This window comes from Argiope bruennichi, chromosome 9 (assembly GCF_947563725.1).
Source record: "Argiope bruennichi chromosome 9, qqArgBrue1.1, whole genome shotgun sequence".
NCBI lineage: Eukaryota > Metazoa > Arthropoda > Arachnida > Araneae > Araneidae > Argiope > Argiope bruennichi.
In genome coordinates, this window is record NC_079159.1 from 50,593,529 (window position 1) to 50,614,255 (window position 20,727).

At 27.2% G+C, this 20,727-nt stretch overlaps 1 protein-coding gene across 1 annotated transcript; it reads right to left on the reverse strand.

Moving 5' to 3' along the window:
- Window positions 1–2,517: 2,517 nt before the first annotated feature.
- On the reverse strand, window positions 2,518–19,984 carry LOC129985328 (uncharacterized). Its single transcript, XM_056095313.1, has 3 exons — window positions 19,933–19,984; window positions 15,376–15,794; window positions 2,518–2,930 (listed from the first exon to the last, which is right to left on the reverse strand). Exons 1-3 carry the CDS (start codon window positions 19,961–19,963, stop codon window positions 2,679–2,681), a joined length of 702 nt encoding a protein of 233 aa, XP_055951288.1. The 5' UTR covers window positions 19,964–19,984; the 3' UTR covers window positions 2,518–2,678.
- Between the last annotated feature and the right edge of the window lie 743 nt (window positions 19,985–20,727).

The following is a 20,727-nucleotide window of genomic DNA, read 5'->3' on the forward strand; positions in this document are numbered from 1 at the left end:
TACATTTTGTAATTATCGAGTTCACATGTACTCGAATATCTAGACATCATCTGAATGGATTTTGCTCAAAATTTGATAGAAAATGGTATAAAGTCCATATACTGAATTTTATTCATCTATCTCAAAGCGTTTTTGTCTCTTTGTTTTTGTTCAGGACTTGACAGAACGATAAACAAGCAACTAGATATAATTCAAATAAATCAGCGGGAATAGTATCTTCAAAACGTTCTCGCATAATCTATACTTATTTAAAGCTCAATGTGTGTGTGTGTTGGCGCTCTACAGGCCAGACCGTTCGACCTACAGCTACCTAATTTGACACATGCATACCTTGGAGATCGGGAATGTGCACCTGGGGTCCTTTTTTTGAATTTTTATTATTAATTAAAAACTAACTCTCCAGCCAAAAAAAATCTTTTCATTTCACCACCGCCAAATGAGTAAAACTTCAGTTTTTTTTCGCACGCTAAAGAGGATAGGTTTAAGAAATTTTCGGCAGATTATTTCAAAGGATTCTGTTTATTTTCTTAATGTTTGATGCATTTAAAATTAAACATTGTTAATGAATCGATCTTTCAGATTCATTCTGAAGTACTTTTGAATTAAAATAAAACAGAATAAAGGAAATTAAAAATTTCTAATCTGCATAGCGTTACCCCAACTGGGGTAGAAAATTCACGCATTTGCGTTACCATAATTGGCGTTGAAAATTCACGCATGTGCATTGTGTTCTGATTGTTGACAACTATTTTCAACGGATAAGACTTGGTTTCGATGGTTTAATATGTTTTCAACAGATTATTTCAAACGATTATGTTTATTTTTTTTAGTGTTCGATGCATTTAAAACTAAACATTGTTAATTAATCGATCTGTTCATGATGAATCTGAGAAAATTTTGTTGAAAACTTCTTGAGATATTATATCAGTCCTCATATTTTAAAAAATGCTTCGTTTCAGTAAAAAAATATTATATTTATTGCATTTTAATCATTTCCACTTAAATTTAAAGCATAAATTCTACGGGAGGTAACAGAAAATTAGAGACTTACATATTACGTTATGGCTGAAGGCCTTTATAATATTATGAGTGAATTATATGACTATTAAAGTTTGAAGTTTTAAAATATTGTAATGAAGAAGCAATTAAAATGGGAGTTCCATAAAATATTTAATTATTAAAATTTTAACGTGCATTAAGATTGGCGAACCGCCTGGTCGCCACAGGCAACTAGTCTCTAATAAAAATGTTACTCCCCCCCGCAAAAAATTGTGGACCGGGGGGGAAACAGAGAGCGCCGTGCATCACATTTGGAGTACTATAGTTTAGAGATATTAACCTTTGATGTGAATTTACGGTTTTACTGTATCTATCATCTTTGTATTATCTGTAGCGAGTTTTGTGGCGATTTGGGGGGGGGGGGTGACTACTTCTGTTAGTGATTAAAATCGAAACTTGGGAGAATTTTATTTATAAATGTACTAACAATAAATATACTTCTTAGACGAAAAATTGATAATATCTAACATAAAGTGCATATAGTTCATACAAAAATAGAGTGAAATATAGTAATAAGTTACTGAATAAATAATATAAAGTATTCTAATTCAAGAAAGGATAATTAAATTACTATAAAATTTGGTAGGTAATAATTATTTGTCATTTTTAACTTTAAGATTATTTTGATTAACACATCTCATTCTGAAAGGATCGGATTCATGGTTAATTGTTATCTGTATTTTTCAAAGTGATAAAAAAAAAAGATCATTCACCCATTTTACTCGTACATGTATGCATAAGATATGCATCAAGATTATAAAAATTTCATAAAAATATCCAGACCACTCTCAGACCATTTGATCTGAAATTTCATCAAGAAATGAACAGCAAAAATTTTTTTTTTTCTTTAGCTTTTCTTTCCCTTTTACTATAAGTGGATCCTTCCGAATCTATAAGCTGCTATTGGTTGTTACAGCGCATGTGTTAAATTCAGACGATCTTTTTCTGGTAATTAGATCACTTTAAATTCATAGTCTAACTTTGGAAACACAAAGGCAATTTGGCATCTTCATTTTTAATAATCTTTAGTATTCTTTATTATGTCTCCATGTCTGTTACTGTCAAAAAATATTTTCATTTCTAAATTGTTATATCCATTACAATACCCTTTAGTTTTTGTTTTAAAAAAGTGTTCTTATACATTTTAATAGTGCTAGACATACGAATAAAGTTCGCCCACTGAAACTGAAATTTTTTTAGCCATTTATTACCTAGTTGCATCAAAACTCTTTGCAACCCTGTGCTGTTTGTTTTTAATTTTCTGACTATCTAAAATAGTAGACATTTGAATGCTTTTAGAACAGCTAAAAAGATTTTTGTACACTTGGTGCGAAACAAGATATTATTCTTAAATCTTATGCTTTATGGCTCTTTATTTCAAAAATATTTTGAAATTTGCGTGCTCAAAAATTAAGCATCTTGAATTTTTATTAAGTATCATTTTGCTGCTACATAAGAGTTCTATTGCATATGTTTTTCCATCTTGTGTTAAATGAAAAAAAATTCTGTCAAATGAATAAAAATTACATATTTCAAAGAAGCTCTTTGGCTTCCAAGCAAGACAGACTTATGATAGCAAAAGAATTTTGTATTTTGCTACTATGATTCATTTGCTGTTCCTAAGACATCGGCTCCATCAAACACATAGTTATAGCAACTATAAGGCCGAGGAAAACCATTCCCAGCAGGAAGAGAGAAATGGAGTACTTGTTAATGGCCGGTACGACTCGATGTCTTTCGATGAAGACATACTTAACATCATGCCTTGGTTTGGTTATAAATTTGTCAAAGTTGTCGATTATTATGTACTTCAGTTCCTCCTCTGACGGAGTGTCAGAGATACAATCATCTCTATATGGATTCATCCCCATCTAAAAAAAGAAAAAAATAATAATAATAAACAAAATTTTAAATTGTGCCAAAACTAAACATAATATTTGATATTTTAACACGTAATTTAACATAATATTTGATATTTTAACACGTAATTTAACATAATATTTGATATTTTAACACCTAATTTAACATAATATTTGATATTTTAACACGTAATTTAACATAATATTTGATATTTTAACACACAATTTACTATAATATTTGATATGTTAACACGTAATTTAACATAATATTTGATACTGTTTATTTTATATTTAAAAAAAACCCTCTGTACAGAACAATTTGATATAGTTCAGTTGAATAACTAATAATAGTTTGAAATAAATCAATTGCTATTTTTATTTAAATTAAAGTTATCTATGCTTCCAGATACATATTGGAAGAAACTTAAATTAAAGCTGATTCATCAATGTAATTAACTAAAGAACTCTCCCATTGACTTTCTAGAAGAGAATCTTAATATTTCACTCTTTGTATTCAGCTATTTTTTTGTATTATGACACAATACCAGTTAAGAAAATTGAATATAGTACATCTCGGATATCTTTTAATTGAACCATTTAGTCCAAACATAGCTATTTTGTTGGTATTTAATTTTATTTTAAGTTGTTACATTTAGGATTTTTCCGTTTATATATGTTATAACCGCCTTTGGTGAATAGCTGGTTCACTTGGATAAATAGTCGATAAAATTTTTAATTAAATATTTCATGTAATTTGATTGTAATGACTTTTTCAAGGAAATATTTATAAGCTCAAAAGTTTGATATATTTATAATTCACATTATTTTAGACACCGCGCGTTGTTATATTCATCTTACAACGGGTATCCCTTATTTTCGATCGTCTGCCCTGAAATTCGGAAAAAAAAAACTGGATACAAATTGTTTATTTCTAGTTTTTTAACAATGCAATTTAATATCTAAACTAAAAAACTGGATACACTTTGCTTATTTCTAGTTTTTTAACAATGCAATTTAATATATAATCCAAGCAATGTGAAAGTTGACATTTTTCTTCACGTTAATAGTATTTTAAATGTAAATTTAAAAAAAATTACAGATTTTTTTAGAATTATGTAACCATAACGCTTTTTTCCTGAAATCTTATTTACCAATAATAATTTATAATAAGAACAAAAAAAAATCTGTAACTTTAATAGTGAGTTTTACCAATAATTTTGATGTTCCTCCAGGATTCTTATGTTTTTGTATTATCGTTCTTGATATGTTTAACATTCGTTTAGAATTCTTAGAATTCTTATTAGAAAACATATATCAATATTTTTTAGCTTAAGATCAAGCTAGATCAAGCAAATAGAAATTTGGGTTTTTGAATAACAGTTTAAATTACACCTTTTCTAAATATTTCTCTAGAAAAATCAATAATGTAGAACATTCCTTTAATACATTTTTATTTTTCTTATTACTTTTTTGCTAATTCTTGATAGAATGTTTTTATGAAAAAAAAGATTTCAACCCTATACATTTGACAAAAAAATGTTCGTAAGAATTCCAGAAATCACGACAGTAACTCTTTTAATCATGTGAGAACATCATGTTGTTTTGGCTAGGAGGTTTTGAATATTGAAGCTCGAAATCGCGTAGGCAATGAATGAAATATATATGGCAATTTTCATCACAATCTTGTAATCGCATATATTTTTTTTACATGCTTTTACCAGCATTGCATTATTGTTCACCTTTGAAAGCAGATTTGAAACGCATTTTCTTTGAAAGCAGATGCGTTTTCAAAAGGTTGATCTGCTTTTACCAGTATTGCTTTATTATTACGTATGCTTCTTTGACAGCAGATACATTTTAAAAAAAGTTGACGTAGAACTATGACATCATAGTTGTTATTTCATCTGAAAATCGGTTGAGCTCCAAAACATTGTTTGCCAGCTAGACAAATTAAAAATGAAAGTTTAAAAAAATTATCATTATATATTGTATATATATATATATATAGAGAGAGAGAGAGAGAGACCGATAGATAAGTCTCATGATTGTTTTAAACGGATTTAAATTGGTTAATGACTTAAATTAATTAAGACAAATAATGACTTAAAAAATAATAATGTTCTCGCATTATAACTTGAAATTTGCGATCGTAGATTTAATTTTTTTTTATTCTTTATTTTATTTTATTTTTATTTATTTATTTTTGTTGTTGTTGTTGTTGTTGTTTGAAGATATTGAATTAGTAAAGCAGCTGCAAAATACAAAACAGTATTAAAAAATACTGTTATTATATCCATCGTTGTTTTGCTTATATCACTCTGTATTTTATATTTATTTGACAACTTTTTTTACCAAACGATTACAGGAAAAGTGAATTTTTATGAGAACTCGTGATTTCAACTTCTTATACTATTTTATACTATAAAAAGTTTCAAAATGATTTTTTCACTCATGTCGTGAATAAATTCAAATCTATCTTCAATTAAGTTAACTGTGACTTTATTTCTTTTGGCAAAGATAATTCTGTTCTAAAAAAAAAAAAAAAATAGCGTTATTCAATTCGTCATTGAAGAAGAAGTATATTATTTTTGCAGTATATATACTCTCATGCACGAAATGGCTGCAGGAAAAAAACCTATCGGTGAGTTATTCATAAAATAAAATTTACTAACTTAATAATTAGGAAATAATTAAATTTTTGAAATTTACTTTATTTTAATATTGAAAACGATATCAATATATATTAAGATCCTTAAGCCTAACGGAATAAACTTTTTTAATAATTGATATATACGATGAAAATTGGTATAAAATATTATTTATTATTAATATGAGATGCAAGTTAATTTTTGCTATATATTATATCATCTTTATAATTTTCTATTCGTCTGTAACTGACAAAAAAAATTTATGAAATAATTTTTCTTTTTTTCGTTTTGTAAGATTTTACAACTAAAACTTTTTTAACAAAGGCACGCATTTAATGCTCCTTTAAATTTCAGCTCTATTTTGTATCAATTTGGGATTCTTAAGATAAAAGGATATACAGAGAAAATTTACTTTTCATGAGTTTTATTATTCTATAATTTTTACGTTTATCAAAATGTCGGAAACTCTTTGCACTAAGAAAAATTGTTGTTATAAACTATTCAAAATAATTTAACTTACTTTTCAGCAAAATCCTAATTACATGATATTATTCTAGAATTTAATTTATTCGAATATGTACTGGAATTTCAATTCAAATTTGAAAAGCTTTTTAGAAGTAGCTCTTTTGTTGTTCTATATATTATTTTAAATCAGAAATATTTATATTTTTTTTACGTAATATAAAAAAAAAATTTCATCAAATTTTTCTCCATGCTTGTTTTATAATTTAAGACTGTAGAAACTAATAAAAGAACAATAAATACATGAAAGAGTAAGTAAGTATCAAAAATGCCATTAGAATTTAGATTATATGAATTAATTTAACTAATAAAACTTCATAGTTTTTAATACAGTTTTTTTAACTAATCATTTTTAATCATCATTGATAAGACGACAATATTTTAGTTGATAAAATATGGGATTTTAGATTTTTTTTTTTTTTTTTTTTGCTAAAACATTATACATGTAAACCAGGCGCGTTAAGCACTCAAATTTATCATATACTTTTGCTTAAGAAATGAATAGATACTTTCTCAGATTTGGATTTATTCTAAAATTTACACAAATTCATCTTCTTTCATGTATATATCGCTGAATTTCTGAATTTCATATATGATTCTCGTGATTATGTTTTTGAATTATAGCATCCGAATGCACGTAGCGAGATAAGCGATTTAGCCTAAGATTCATATAATTTTGTTGGGAAGCCTATATATGATGAATTTTATGAATCTAATCAGCTGCATTTGTGAATTATCATGTTCATATAAATATGAAGAGACAAGTATTATTCCAGAAGAAGGGGTGAAAAAAAGATCCATCGAAATCTCGAGTTGGAATTCTTTCGCAAATAAATGCTTTCTAATTATAGGCGTAATATAGGCAAAAACAAAACAGTCAGTTTAGAAAAAAGTATCAAAGTCTAAAATTTAACTACTCGTTATCTGAAACTGAGCAGCGTATTCACGTTACTTTTTTTCTGCAAGAATGCACATTGGATTTCAAAATTATTTTGGTGTACCACAATATATAGTGTCATACAAGCGGGAATAGAATTACCTTTAAAAAATCTAATTTTAATTCAGGTGATCTCTGAACTTAGTAGCTGAATTTCGTATTAATACGTTCACATACAACATATTCGATTTTTCAATTAACCAAATGTACACTAAATACGCGATGAAACTGCCATCCATTATTTTGCGCATATAGTGCATGTTTATATAGTGAAAAAAAGTAATGTAAAATTGCATAGGCCTTCGTTCTCAGAACTTAACAAATTATTCAAGTGTAATATATTTAATCTATAATATGGCATGGCTTTAATAAATTTATGGATTTAAATGCTTAATCGATTGCGACATTTCTCCATGTAACATTACTTTTCAATGAATTTTAGAACTAGAGAGATCCAATCACATACTCTATGTAATTTATTAATTGAAATAAACATTTTCAAATATAAACGTAAATGTCATAAACATTTCTATAGAAAAATTATGTATAATTTCCTACATTTTTTTCCAGTTTACGCAATTTAAACATAAGATTAAAGTTTATTTCTAATTTGTGTATAATCATGTTACTATAAAATACTCTTCAACGTTCATACTGTAAGAATAGCTCGTTGATTTTGCTCTGAATAAAAGGGAAGAAAATTTTAGAATGTTAATTGCGTTTATTGGAAAACTTATTTAAATATAGATATTTGCAAAAAAAAAAAAAAAAAAAATAGCAATTTTGTTGATTGATAAAGCAAAAAATAAATAATAAATGAAACAAACTTTCCTCAAAGAATACAGATAGACATATAAATAATCTTAAAATTGGACATTTACCTGTCTATATTGAAACATTTGCTTCTGAAAGTTTGTTTTCTTTAATCAATTTTTTGACTGCCACATTTCATAATTTATTATTTAAAATAATAAAATTTTAAAACTAAAAGTTGTGTTTTTTTAACGACAAATTGAACCATTTAATAATTTAATTATTACATTTGTATTTTTACAACCAATACGGATTGGTAACTGAGCATTCAGTGTGGATTTAATTTTTTTTTTTTTTTTTTTTTGCATTTTTGCAGCAAATTAATATTATTAAATAGGCATTCGTTGTAGAATATTGTAGTCGCAGTTCTCACGAACCGAAGTAAAAGCATGCCATCTACTTAGCATGCAACAACACAGCCGAACTTTTCTAAATTTTACAAAAGAACGAAATAAACTCATTTTTTCCAAAATCCTTAACGAATGTGGTCGATTTTTTTCTTTTGCAACAATACTTCATTGCAGTCTCATATTCATGCCAGATGTAAGCTGAGAAAAATTTCTTTCTTTCTTTTTTCCCCCTCTTATAACATTTGAAAAATCAAAATAGATGGTGTTATATGTAAAGCAACGATATTCTATATCAATTTTTTAAATAAAGTATTTTTCTTTCGAAACTGCCGTAATTTTTGTTTATTAGAATTCTATTATCATTTTAAAAATCGTGCCATTTTGTCGCGTAATTGATATTGTTTAATTAAAAAGAAAACGATTTTTTTATTCAATAGCAAAATTACTAATTTTTTATAGATTTTATTTTAAACAGCAACTATACGGTTTTAACGATTTATAGTTTAACCGAATTTCCTTCATTTATCCTTAGAAACGGAGCAAAATTTCTAAAAAAAAAATACTTAATCAAGAATTTATAAGAATATAAATGCTAAATAAAAGCAGATATCGTTTTATGCATTCTTTAATTACTATAATCATAAAAAATTATCTAATTTAACATTTTTACAAAAAAAAAAAAAAATCATACCTGTATGCCAAATAGAAGCAGAATAGCAACTAGAAACGACGCCAAATGTTTTTAAAAAGGCTGGCAATTGCAAAGAGGTTCATTTAAAAATAAACTCTTCTACAAGTTTCTAAAGCATAGAAGCCTCACAAGAAGGCCTGTCTTTTCATCGACAATGGGCCTTCAACCAACCAGAGTTACATTATTTTGTTGCCAAAGAACTAATGAATATTTATATAACAGCTTTTAATTCTCGTACTCGAGGTATCTCTTCCACGTAGAATCAACTACAAATTAAGAATATTTTTTTAAACCTGTAATTAGTTTTATAGCGATAAACAGAAATTCTTCATATAATTTATCTACAGTTTAAATTATAGTACTTACAGAAAATAAAATGAATTTCAGGTACGATACTAGATTTTTATTTTTAAAAAACACCTTCTTTTGTTAAGCTATAAATAATCGGAAAAAGTATATTAAATGTAGTGGATCTAGCTAATAATTATAAATTCGAATTCGAGATGAAACAAAAATGTGTAATCGGATGCCATTTTTAAAAATACTGATTATTTCTTGTTCCAGCTGTTTTCTAAACAAAAGGCTCAAAAAAATACCAAATCAAATTTAAAACAATGAGTTATTGCATTTTCTTTTCTAAAACATCATATTATACTTTAATGTGATTATATAAAACGATTGATAACTTTCTATATTGTCTTTACTATTAAATTTAGCGATGTGTAAATATCATGTTTAAATGTGTAGCACTCTCTAATAATGCCAGTGCGTCAACCGCCTCGCCAATTCAAAGTACGACAGTACGATGATAGTTGTAAGACTGTAAGCATTTAAACCTACCGACATCGAGAATTAATTGTGTTAAGCTGTAAATTTAAATATTGTCTAAATGTAGAATTATTGTTGCTTAATTGTAAGTGTAATGTATTGTATAATTGGTTGTCTATTCTATTGCGGTTAGAGCCCGTTTTCATGCAGAGCTCTTACAAATATATATAATAATGTAAAAAAATAATTATGAAAGTATGCTTTGAATTCTGTAAATCTTTTCTGCATAAATTTCCATTTTCATTATTTTTTTTAATTATTGAAAATGAAATTTTAATTAGGAATATCGTGTTAATACTGACATATAAGAACGTCACTATTACTGGTGAACATGCTAGTCACCAATGGTGGCTAATGTATAAGAATTGCAAAAAAATTATTTAAAATGATGTGATAAATTTTACGGAATTCAAATTTATATTATTCTTTCGAATTAAAATAGAAGAATATGAAAAAAGAAAGACATCAGCTATTAACAAATACTCCTTATCTAAATATGAGAAATTCCGTTTATTTTTCTTTAAGTTATGACAGCTTCAAAAGTAACTCAGAACTGAAAAATTGATACTTCTTGGATTAGTCAGGATATTTAAAGTCAGGCTGGAAAAGTGTTCCGTATTTGACCCGAATCAGAATTATACAATCCATATTGTCTTGACCATTACCTTTAAATAAATATTTCATTGAAATTTCTTATCAATTTTTTAACAGATAGAAAAAAATTATAAAGGAACGAAGTAAAAATGAATTATCATTTCCAGGTATTACTATATCTAGAATGCGGTGACATTAATTTAATAGGACAAAAAAAATTGAAATTTTGTCTGTTGATCCTCGAATGCTCCGATTTATTCGAAGAATCTATTTTTCTATTTTTTACAAGATTAAAAAGAGATGTTACGAATATTATTGTATTCAGCGTCGTAGATAATTTGGCTTTTTTCATTTTTCCATAAACAGATTATTAGTTTTAATATTAGATAAATTTCATTTTCTAATAACTAAATTTCTAAAATATTGTCCTGATACTGAATGCACACATCTTTTTTGTGGTCTTTGTGTAGTCTGATAGAGTAGTTTCTTGCTGCAGATACTGTTCTAATACTATTTATAATTTTTCAGTATGAATATCACTTTTCGAAAGAAAAAAAGAAATGTCGTTTGAACTTTCGAAATTATAATTACGATTGATCTGTAATTATAAATGTGAAAGTTGAATTATCATTTTTCATGTCGTCTTGCGCATGTGCTTTAAAAAATCTTTCATACCTTCATTCTGATTCCTTTAACGGTATGATTGCCAAGTTAAAGATATAACTCCTATTGGGGAAGTTTTTTATTGTTATCCTGCATTATTCTCCCTTCAGATTTTTATATTTATATTTTAATATAATTTCTGAATTTTACTTATTTAAAATTTTGCCTTACACTTCCTTTCCCCTCCTACAGTCAGCGATTGGATTGGTGATCAGAAAACCTGCTGACTTTTATTCTGCACAAAAAAAAAAAAAAAAAAAAAAGCCTGTCAAAAGCAGGAAATCTTAAAAGTCAAAACGAAAGATTTGTTTAGGAAGTGCTTTGCTTGCCAGCATGCCATCATTGGATTTTAGAATAACGGAGAGTAGGAAAATAATCTATCTTTCCCTTCGTTGTTTTGGTAGCGCAGCGCATATTGGAGGCAAATGTAAACTGAAAATGATGAGATGAGCATATTTTAAAAGTGGATCTCGTGTTATTTTGAAAAACTGATAATTTCTCGGCTTCTTCGAAAAACTTTAACGCAAGAAGTGACTTGAAGAATCTAAAAAACATATGAGTAAAAAAACTTTTCTTGTTTGTTTATTAAACCGTACATGTACGGATTTAAAATTTGACTTTATTTCAATTAAAAAACTTCTTTTCACATATCGATTGCTTTCGATCTTTATCTATTCTAGTGTCGATTATTTTTTGCTTTTTGTTCTGCATTAATTTTGACAAGAATTTATTAGAAATCATTATTCATCTTTAGACAATCTTTCACATTTTTAAACCATTATGGAGAAAAGGTTTTTCCTTACATTTGAATCGTTGAAGCTGGAAAGGGATAGATTAATATTCTTCAAAAAAATCTGAATGATTTGAAAGCTCAATTTTTAAAATAAAAACTTAAAGATAATTCCGAATATTGACAAAAAGGGTTCTTCCTTCATCAAATAAAAGCTTGAACAATTATTTTTAATATGCCAGTAACTAAGATGCTTCTCGAAACTATATAAATAGTTTTCTCTAACGAAACTATTTATACAGTTTCTATGAAGCTTTAATAAATAGTTTTCTCTCAACTGCTATTGAAAATCATAATTTCAGACATCATTCATGCAATTTAATTTCTACATCAACCAGAACATACATTATACTTCAACTTAGACATACATTATAGAATACTGAAAATTTAGGATTTTTCTTAATGCCGGAAGAATAAAATTAAAGGCGAAGTTTTGATCAGCAATAAATTATTCCTAAGTTATAAAGATTCTATTGTCATACATCTAATGGTTATCTAGAATATGAAGATGAGAAATCAGTGAACTCTCTTTAGCGTAACAGCATATTTAATGGGAGTCTGAGTTTATTCTAATCATTCTTACTTCTAATCATACTAAGAAATGGTAGAGGGCCTTGTAGCATAAGACGCGTCACAATGAAATCTATTTTACAAAAAACAATCTACTTTACACACAGTCAGGAAATTTATCTAATCAATCTATTTTATCACAGTGCTAAAAGTATTACATAGTCGGAGCTTGGAGTCAATTTAGTATTGACGATTGTCATTCATAGAAGCTCATGATTTGCACTAATAATTCCTATTTCTTAGTAAATTAAATAATTGAATTTCGAAAATATCAACTCTATTTTCGCATTTTAGATAAAGACATACATTGTATAACAGCATAATCTAGCCCCAAATTTCTTATTCCGAGTCGATTGGATGCTTTTTTATTGTTCGGAAATCCTGCCAGAAAAATTATAGTCTATATTCTTGAGCATGACCTCACTAAAATATTAGTTTGTATTAGCCCTTGCTCTTATGTTGCTTTTAAATTTTAATCTCTTTTCAGAAAACAATAAAGTCGAAAGCAGAATGTATGTTAAAGACACGTGATTTCTGAATTTCAATTTCCGAATGCTCTAGAATCTGAGTGTTTCGGTTTTTAGGAAAAAGATGGTATAGCACAAAATTTTTAAAAAAAATTACTGATTATAAAAAAATAATTTTTAAAAAAAGGTAAAGGAAGAATTAAAGATTGAAGAAACATAAATTATAAATTTTTGTCGTTTTTCTGCTGGTTATTTCATCCATATTGACTATACTGGAGACCGCATACCACATGTAGTAAAAGAAGAATTTTTTCAAAAGTAATTTTTTAAACACATTTCATATAAATCATTTACTGATAAATTAAATTCAGGACAATCTGGAATATTTAATTCAAATTTGGAATAAAGTTAGAATACGTTTTCAATCAGGGCAAAAAAATGGATCTCGGTATTATCCCAACCAATTTATCTATATACATATTTTAATGATATAATTTCTTTATAATTACTTTTATAGATATAAATAATAAATAACTGAGTGTCATTCATGAATATCAATAAAATAATAATGAATATCAATAAAAATTACTTTTAATTATATAAAGAAATTAATAATAATGAAACATTTTTTATTGCAGATAATGGCGGCATTTTGAAAAACACAAAGTCTGCTCCTAAAATATCTTTCAAAGTCATTTTGAAGGCGTTATGCTGCTTTATCGGGGTTTTCGGCTTACTTTTTCTCAGTCAGATGTTAATAGTATATTATGTACCATTGGATAACAGTAAATGTGATGGAGAATATTTTGTCATTGGATACATTAATACATTTCCTGATTACAAGAATAGTCTGGCCATAGTGAACAAGAAAGTGTCTCCTGACAGCCGAGTCTATATAAATCAATATTATAGGGGCCATATTTATGGACGTAGAATGAAAACAGCCAATACATTTGAAAATTTTTGGAGCGACAATTGTAAAGCCGTGTATGTCGTTACTTTTATTTCCACAGTATTTGCAGTTGCAAGTATATTTACAATTAAATTCTCTGATTCGGAAGTTCGTAAGAATTTTTTTCAGATATAAATTGCCTAATAACGTAAATTTAGTTGACATATAGGCATTTATATACCTTATAAATGTTTCTCTTTAGTATATATTTTCTTTCTTATTTCTTGATATGAATGGGCCTTTTGTTTACTGTGTTTATTCTTTAAAGAGAACATTATTGTTTTCCTTTGTATTACTTTACACCACTGTCTTCCCATGTGTTATTTGTCACTACATTTTGTGTGTAGTGAAATTTATGCTTTGAATAAAGATTTGAAATATTCTTGAGAGCTATTTTTCTTTAGGCGTTTCGTAAAATGATATTTTAAAAATAAATTATATCAATATGTAACCTTATAATTCTAAATGATTGCCATAACGATGAGTTTTGCAACTAAAGATTTCAGAGATTAAACGCAAAGATTCTAAAGAGATTAGAATCAGTGAAGTTTTTAAAGAAAATTCGTTCAATCAAATTAAAAACTCTACGATCATTATTTGATAATTGAGAATACCAAGAATAAATGACAAAAATAAATAAATAAAATAAAATTAAGAGGTTTCCAAGAAGAAGCCACATGACAAAATTCTTATGTGAGAGTTTAAAATACACGGACAGAATTTTTTTCTCAAAAATTTGGAATTTTAATTTTCAGAATAGTTATGGAGAATCGAGATTAACTAAGCAACAAGAGCTTCTAATGCTGATGAAAAAATGCATAAAAATCCGTCATGAATTTCAAATCCTTCTTTGGAAAATTAAATTTAATAATTATGATATATTATTAAGTTTTTATTTTTGTTGGACAATTAAAATGATTCGATCTTATAGTCCGAAACACCCTTACTTCGGAATGTTTAATTTATCCGTTTTTATATTATTTTAAAAATTTATTCTTGCCAACATGAACGTAAAAAATGTATTCAGTATCACTGCAGTGAATATGTATAAATGCAATAATTAAAATAAGAAATAAAATTGGTTACATTAAAAAGCTAACTTTTTGAATTCTAAAGAAATGTAAAACCCTTTTGTGCTATTATATATTTTAAAACTATTGAGTTAAATAGTTAAAATTTTGATTAATTCTTAACTAAAAATCGAATAAAATGTTTGGAAAACTCTTTCTTCTGAAGTTAAATGTTAACTTTTTCATCTTCTATTCAAGCAGATGCTAAATTTTGCAGCTCTCGATTTAGCTTTTAATTTTACCTTATAGAAAGTATCAAACATCTGTTATAACAGCCTTATTGCATGATTCACTATGGAATTTATAAATAGTGTAGTGTCTATAAATATGTTAAAACTATATTAGCAGAACTTTCAGCAATTTAAATAAAAAATTATACATAAATAACGATTTCTTTAGTTTGCCGGCCTACTTTACTGTTAAAAAAGAATTGATCACAAACATTTATTAGTAAATGAATAAATTTTATTTTGTGTATTACCTAACCATAGGTATTTCTATCATTACAACTTTAATCATCTTATATTTCCATATAATAAACGAAAACAACAGGCAAACTTACTAAAGATATCAGCAACAACAATAGAGAGATAATACTGATACATCGCAGCACATCTTCGCCTTTGTCAACTTGATAAGTAATAGTGATAAGATAATTTTTCCTTAGGTGAAGCTCATTGATGGATTGATTTGTTTCCATAGTGCTAGGTTCGGCAAATTTTATCTCAGACATGTTGAATTTCAAAGCATTATTGATACTAACATTATCCGAACTCACATGCTTCGGCTGCCACCAAATGAAAAGACAAACGGTGCCGGAACATAAGGCTATAACGATGAAGAAATAAGCCATAGTGAAAAGCTTGCTTTTATATTCCATTTTCCTATAAAATAACTCATCTTCAAGATCCATGCATACTTCGGCAGAGATGTTTGGTTTCGAATGCTGGCAAATTCCATCGCTGATTACTTCACCAGTTTCTAGAGAGAGAGAAAAAATTATAATCAATCAGTATTAAAATAACTTATTGTATATTTAATCAGAATTAAAAAAAAGATCATTGTCTGTTCAAAAATTCAAAATTATAAATGAAAGAAGCTATTGGAAAGAAAACCCCGAGTAATTTCATTTTTGAAAATATTCGATTTATATGCTCATTAAACCAATGGGAGTAGTCTCTTCAAAACTATCTCGCATACTCTCTATTAAATTTGTTATGCTATAGAATGTCTTACATGGTTTTGCGTACAATATTTGCAAAATATTAACTTTTGGCATCAATTAAACATTTTTACTCAATCTATCGTGTCATGCTTGGCAAATTATTTAGTGATTAAGCCTTGGCATGCGCCAAAAGTAGCCAAAAAACGAATTTATGTTTTAAGCACGTTTTTCTTAACCGAGTGAAACAAACATTTGACACAAAAACTGCATCTATCTAGCTCTCTTCGTTTTATAATCATAGTGTTAACTTATGTATTCAAACAGATGGATTTCTTCAAAATATGATAGAAATCTGCAAATTTATTGTAAAGACTGTATACAAAATTTCAACCATCTAACTCAAAGTATTTTTGAGTTATCTTTGTCACAGACAGACGGATGGATATTTTCCAAAATTTTTTTTGAACTCAGAGAAGTATGAAATGTAAAGATTCGTCAAAATCTCGAGTTCGAATTTTTTAACGAGTACTATACTTTCTGTATACTACATATACGAGAAAATAAAAAAGTGTTATCTTTTAATACAAAAGTATTTAATTTTCATATAGTTTCAAAATTAATATTGTTTTTTTTAATTATATTGGAATATTACATCCAACCTAAAAACTATAATCGTTTTCGCTGTACAAATTCAAATTTCTATTTAGATTCGGTTTAGTTGTACTTTTATTTCTTTTCGAAATAACATGAAGTTAATTTGGTACAGACTTAGCAGTTTTGAGCCAGGTTCCATGGAGAAAAACTGAACTTTACCTATTATACACAACAATATTCGATATATATTTATTTGCAGGTTCGAAACAAGATTTTACGGATTAAGTTTTGGTTATATTGACTTGCTTCAAAAATCGTATATAATTTTGAAACACTGCATTTCATGCAATGAGGATAGTAAAATATAAATTGATCTTCTTTGAAATACATAGAGTTTTAAATGAGGACAAAAATAAAGAATTGTAAAGCAACAATTTTTTATTTCTTTTTATTAATTGCGAGAAAAAAACATATTCTGTTTATTATTTGAAATTTAATTCAATTCCCCTTTTATAAAATCCATATTCAGGCATATAAAATGGTTCATTCAGAGGAAAAACATCAACAAAATTGGATGTATGTTTTGAGACCAGCATTTCTATGTTAAAAGGAACATAGTAGGCAAAATACAAATTATATACTGTATTTATGATATGTCATATTATTTTATGCAATTGAAACTAGAAAATTTAGCACCTGATCTTGAATGTAAGAGTTTTGGTTTAACAGAAATAAACAGCCAATTTTTTTATCAATTATTTTGCAGCAATACTTATTTCCAAGTTGACAAATTACCATTACCTAAACGAGAATTGAAGACAAATTGGGTTCATGCACCACTTTGTCACCAATTAATTTCATGAACACATATATCTTATGCAATTAAATGAAACTCTCTTGCCCACGAAATGAACTTAATGGTTCATTTCTTCGTCCGTTCTCTTGCACAACAACACATGTGTAGAAACAGGAAAAGGACCCAAATTCCTCCAGAAACTTTAAAGTAATTTAGATTTTTAATTTCTAATTCTGTAAAAATGCAGTTTTAAAAGTTCCTAAGTATGAAGATTTAATTGCGCTACAAACTCCGGGAGTAATTTTTTAATTTTTCTGTCTGGACTTAATTATGCCATCACGCTAGATGTAACGTCTAGTTCTAAAGGCTGCCAGCTTCTAACAATGCATTTTTTAGAATTTCTTGAAATTTTAATCTTTTGTTTAGCATTGTAAACGTTAAAGCAAAAACATTTTTCGATGCACATTTCCTTTAAATGATTATAACACAATCTACTCTAACCACACATTCCTCTATAATAAATTTCTTTCTAATTACTATGTATTTTGTACATTACAGTCCCTTTCCGTCTTTTGCTTAAACCATTAATAGCGTCAGTTCACTCGACGTTACTGTCACATTAAAAATTTAACAGGGGACATCATTTACCATGTACTTATAAACTGTTTACATAGTGATGTGGTGCCATGTTTTTTTACATCTTGCCTTTTGCGCAATGGATTCCAAAATTAAACTGATTTAAGATTTCCAGTTCTGTCCGTATTATATTGAAATCATGTACAAGCTTTCCGAACTTTGCCGCCTGGCAGTTGGAAACAATGATATCAAAAAGCCATAATCTAAGACTGCATGGAATTCTGATCGCTCATCTGTTTGTATCAAATAGCTGCCTTTAGCCGATCAGCAGTTATATTGGGAATATTCTCAGCGTTTAATTTCAGTTAAATCTTATATATAACTTGTTCATGGCTCGCAAAACAAAGACTTTTTAAACATCAAATCATGGTAAGGCCATGTTATGTTAAACAGCTTTGCATATGTTCTATTTATTGTGGCCAAGTCCCGTGGCATAATAGTTCTCTCAAAAAGTACCATCAGGTGAACCGTATGAAGAGAAGAAACAAAATCTTTCTTCTTTAGTTTTCAGCAAGAATATCTTGCGATTAAATACAGAAAATCTTCGGGATACAGACTTCCAAATTTGGCACAGTTATACGTTAAAAGCTGAAACTTTGGTGGAAAAATTGAAAATAAAATAAAAGGTGGGAAAGGATTAATAATTAAAACTAAAATAAAATAAACAATTTAGAAGAGGCGGATAGGGAAAAATATAATAAAAAACGTGCCCATTTCTGATTTTTTATGCAATAGGAAAAGAATGAAAGTTCTGTAATCTTAATAGAAACGATGCTTTTTCCTATTTATTTATGTACCACTTCTTTATGTACAGTAAACAAGCTAGAGCCATTCTTGTTAAAAACGAGGAACAACTCAAAACACTTTCTCTCCTAGAAATTTTGAGGAGTGAAGAGATGTATTACTAAAATTGTAATTATAAGATGAAATTAAAAATTAATTTTTATTTTAACTTCACAAGATCATTGAAAGTCTGTCATAACGTTGATAAATAAGCGAAAAAAGAAAAATAGATTTTCCAGTTAATTACAGGGAATGAATAAGCACAAATTGCATCACATCATATATATTTATCGAATCACGTTGATGAAAATGTCACATTTTAAGCAAATAATGTTTAACTTGAAACTTTACAAGGTTACTTTATGAAAACCTGTCATAAATGTCCATAAATAAGCGAAAAAAAGAAAAATAGATTATTTTTTTCTCAATTACAAAAATGAATGAGTGTCCTTTGCATCACATCATATATATTTATCAAATCATATTGGAAACTTAGACAATTTTAAATACTAATTTCTTCTTAAAATGCTCTCTAAAACCAGACTGTGATAAGTATAAAGCAATATCACTGTCACTTCCATTCTATAATGAAAATTTAATAAAAGACCGCCAATACAAATATACTGAAAATAACATATAATAAATTAAAAATTACACAAAGGAAATAAATATTAAAGAAGATTAAACGTCATAACAAATATATGTCACTAAAAAAATTATAAACTGCCAAAAAATATTTATTTCGTCATAAGGTAGAGATTGCTTAAATCATCAGATAAAGCTAAATTGTAACACTACCAAATATCTTAGAGTTTTATTAAAACTATTTTAAAATTTGAAATTACAAATAATATATTTATGATCGAAAATTAACTATAAGTTTTACAAAGAAATTAAAAATTTCAACATACATGAATTTTTGGTATGCATTAACGAAGTAACTTTAATAGGAAATGTTTTTCTCTTAGGAGGTGGAATAGAAAATAGTATAGATTAAACAGGGAATAACAAAATGCAATTGAACTACTTGATCGAAATTAAATAAGCTTTAAATTTTTTAAGTTTTATAAATTTTATTAAAATTTTACAAATTTTTAATAAGTTGAAATTTAAAAAAAAAGAATATATAAAATTTATTAAATTACTTTTCACAGGAACCGAAATCTCTCCAGTCATTGTAACCAGTATTAAAAACCAAACGATATTTCTATTATTATTTTCGCTTTTATACAAGATTCCAATTGGCAGATTAAATTTCCATGAATCCTGCGCAATATTCCTCAGAAAAGAAAGCGAGATGCTGTTACAAAAAAATATAAAATCCATTTTAACTGCGTAGATCAAAAAGAACAAATTCGTTTCCCAAAAATTGGACAAACAAAATTCAAAGAGGAACGCTCGTTAATCATTTGAAGTCAGCGAACTCTAATGCGAAATTATTATTAAAAGAACATTCGGATTTTTTTTTCATATGATTCCATAAAAGTAAGAACAAATTTCACACAGCAAAATTATTTATTGCATTTTACTATTTATTAGTTGCAATTATTTTTGCGAAGCTAACATTTAACCTCACAAATAAGTGTTAATAAACCAAATAAAAATTTTTTTTTATAAACTTATAAGATAAATTTGTCATACGAATTACTGGAATAATTTTATAGTATGTGAACCTTGTCTCATTTTATTACATATTTTACACTAAACTCATTGATAATGTCATCATTCCTTAGTTTTTTTGGCTGATTTGGATTTGATATGTTTAAGTAGATGAACTAAAAGAAGGGTACTAATTCTAGAGATGAGCTAATGTTAGATTTAAAGCAATATTTTACTTTCTCGTATACGTAGTAAAGAGAATATATAGTGATCGTAAAAAAAAATGAATTCGAGATTTTGACGTTTTTTCACGTTTGAATGAGTTCCAAAAACACACTTTT

Excerpts from the sequence above, each read along its gene's own strand:
- LOC129985328 (XM_056095313.1), bottom strand. The coding sequence starts at position 19,963 with ATGACTGGAGAGATTTCGGTTCCTGTGAAAA. Across the intron at positions 15,795-19,932 it reads GATTTCGGTTCCTGTGAAAA|AAACTGGTGAAGTAATCAGC; the intron begins GTAATTTAATAA and ends CTCTCTCTCTAG. Across the intron at positions 2,931-15,375 it reads TGTTGTTGCTGATATCTTTA|ATGGGGATGAATCCATATAG; the intron begins GTAAGTTTGCCT and ends TTCTTTTTTTAG.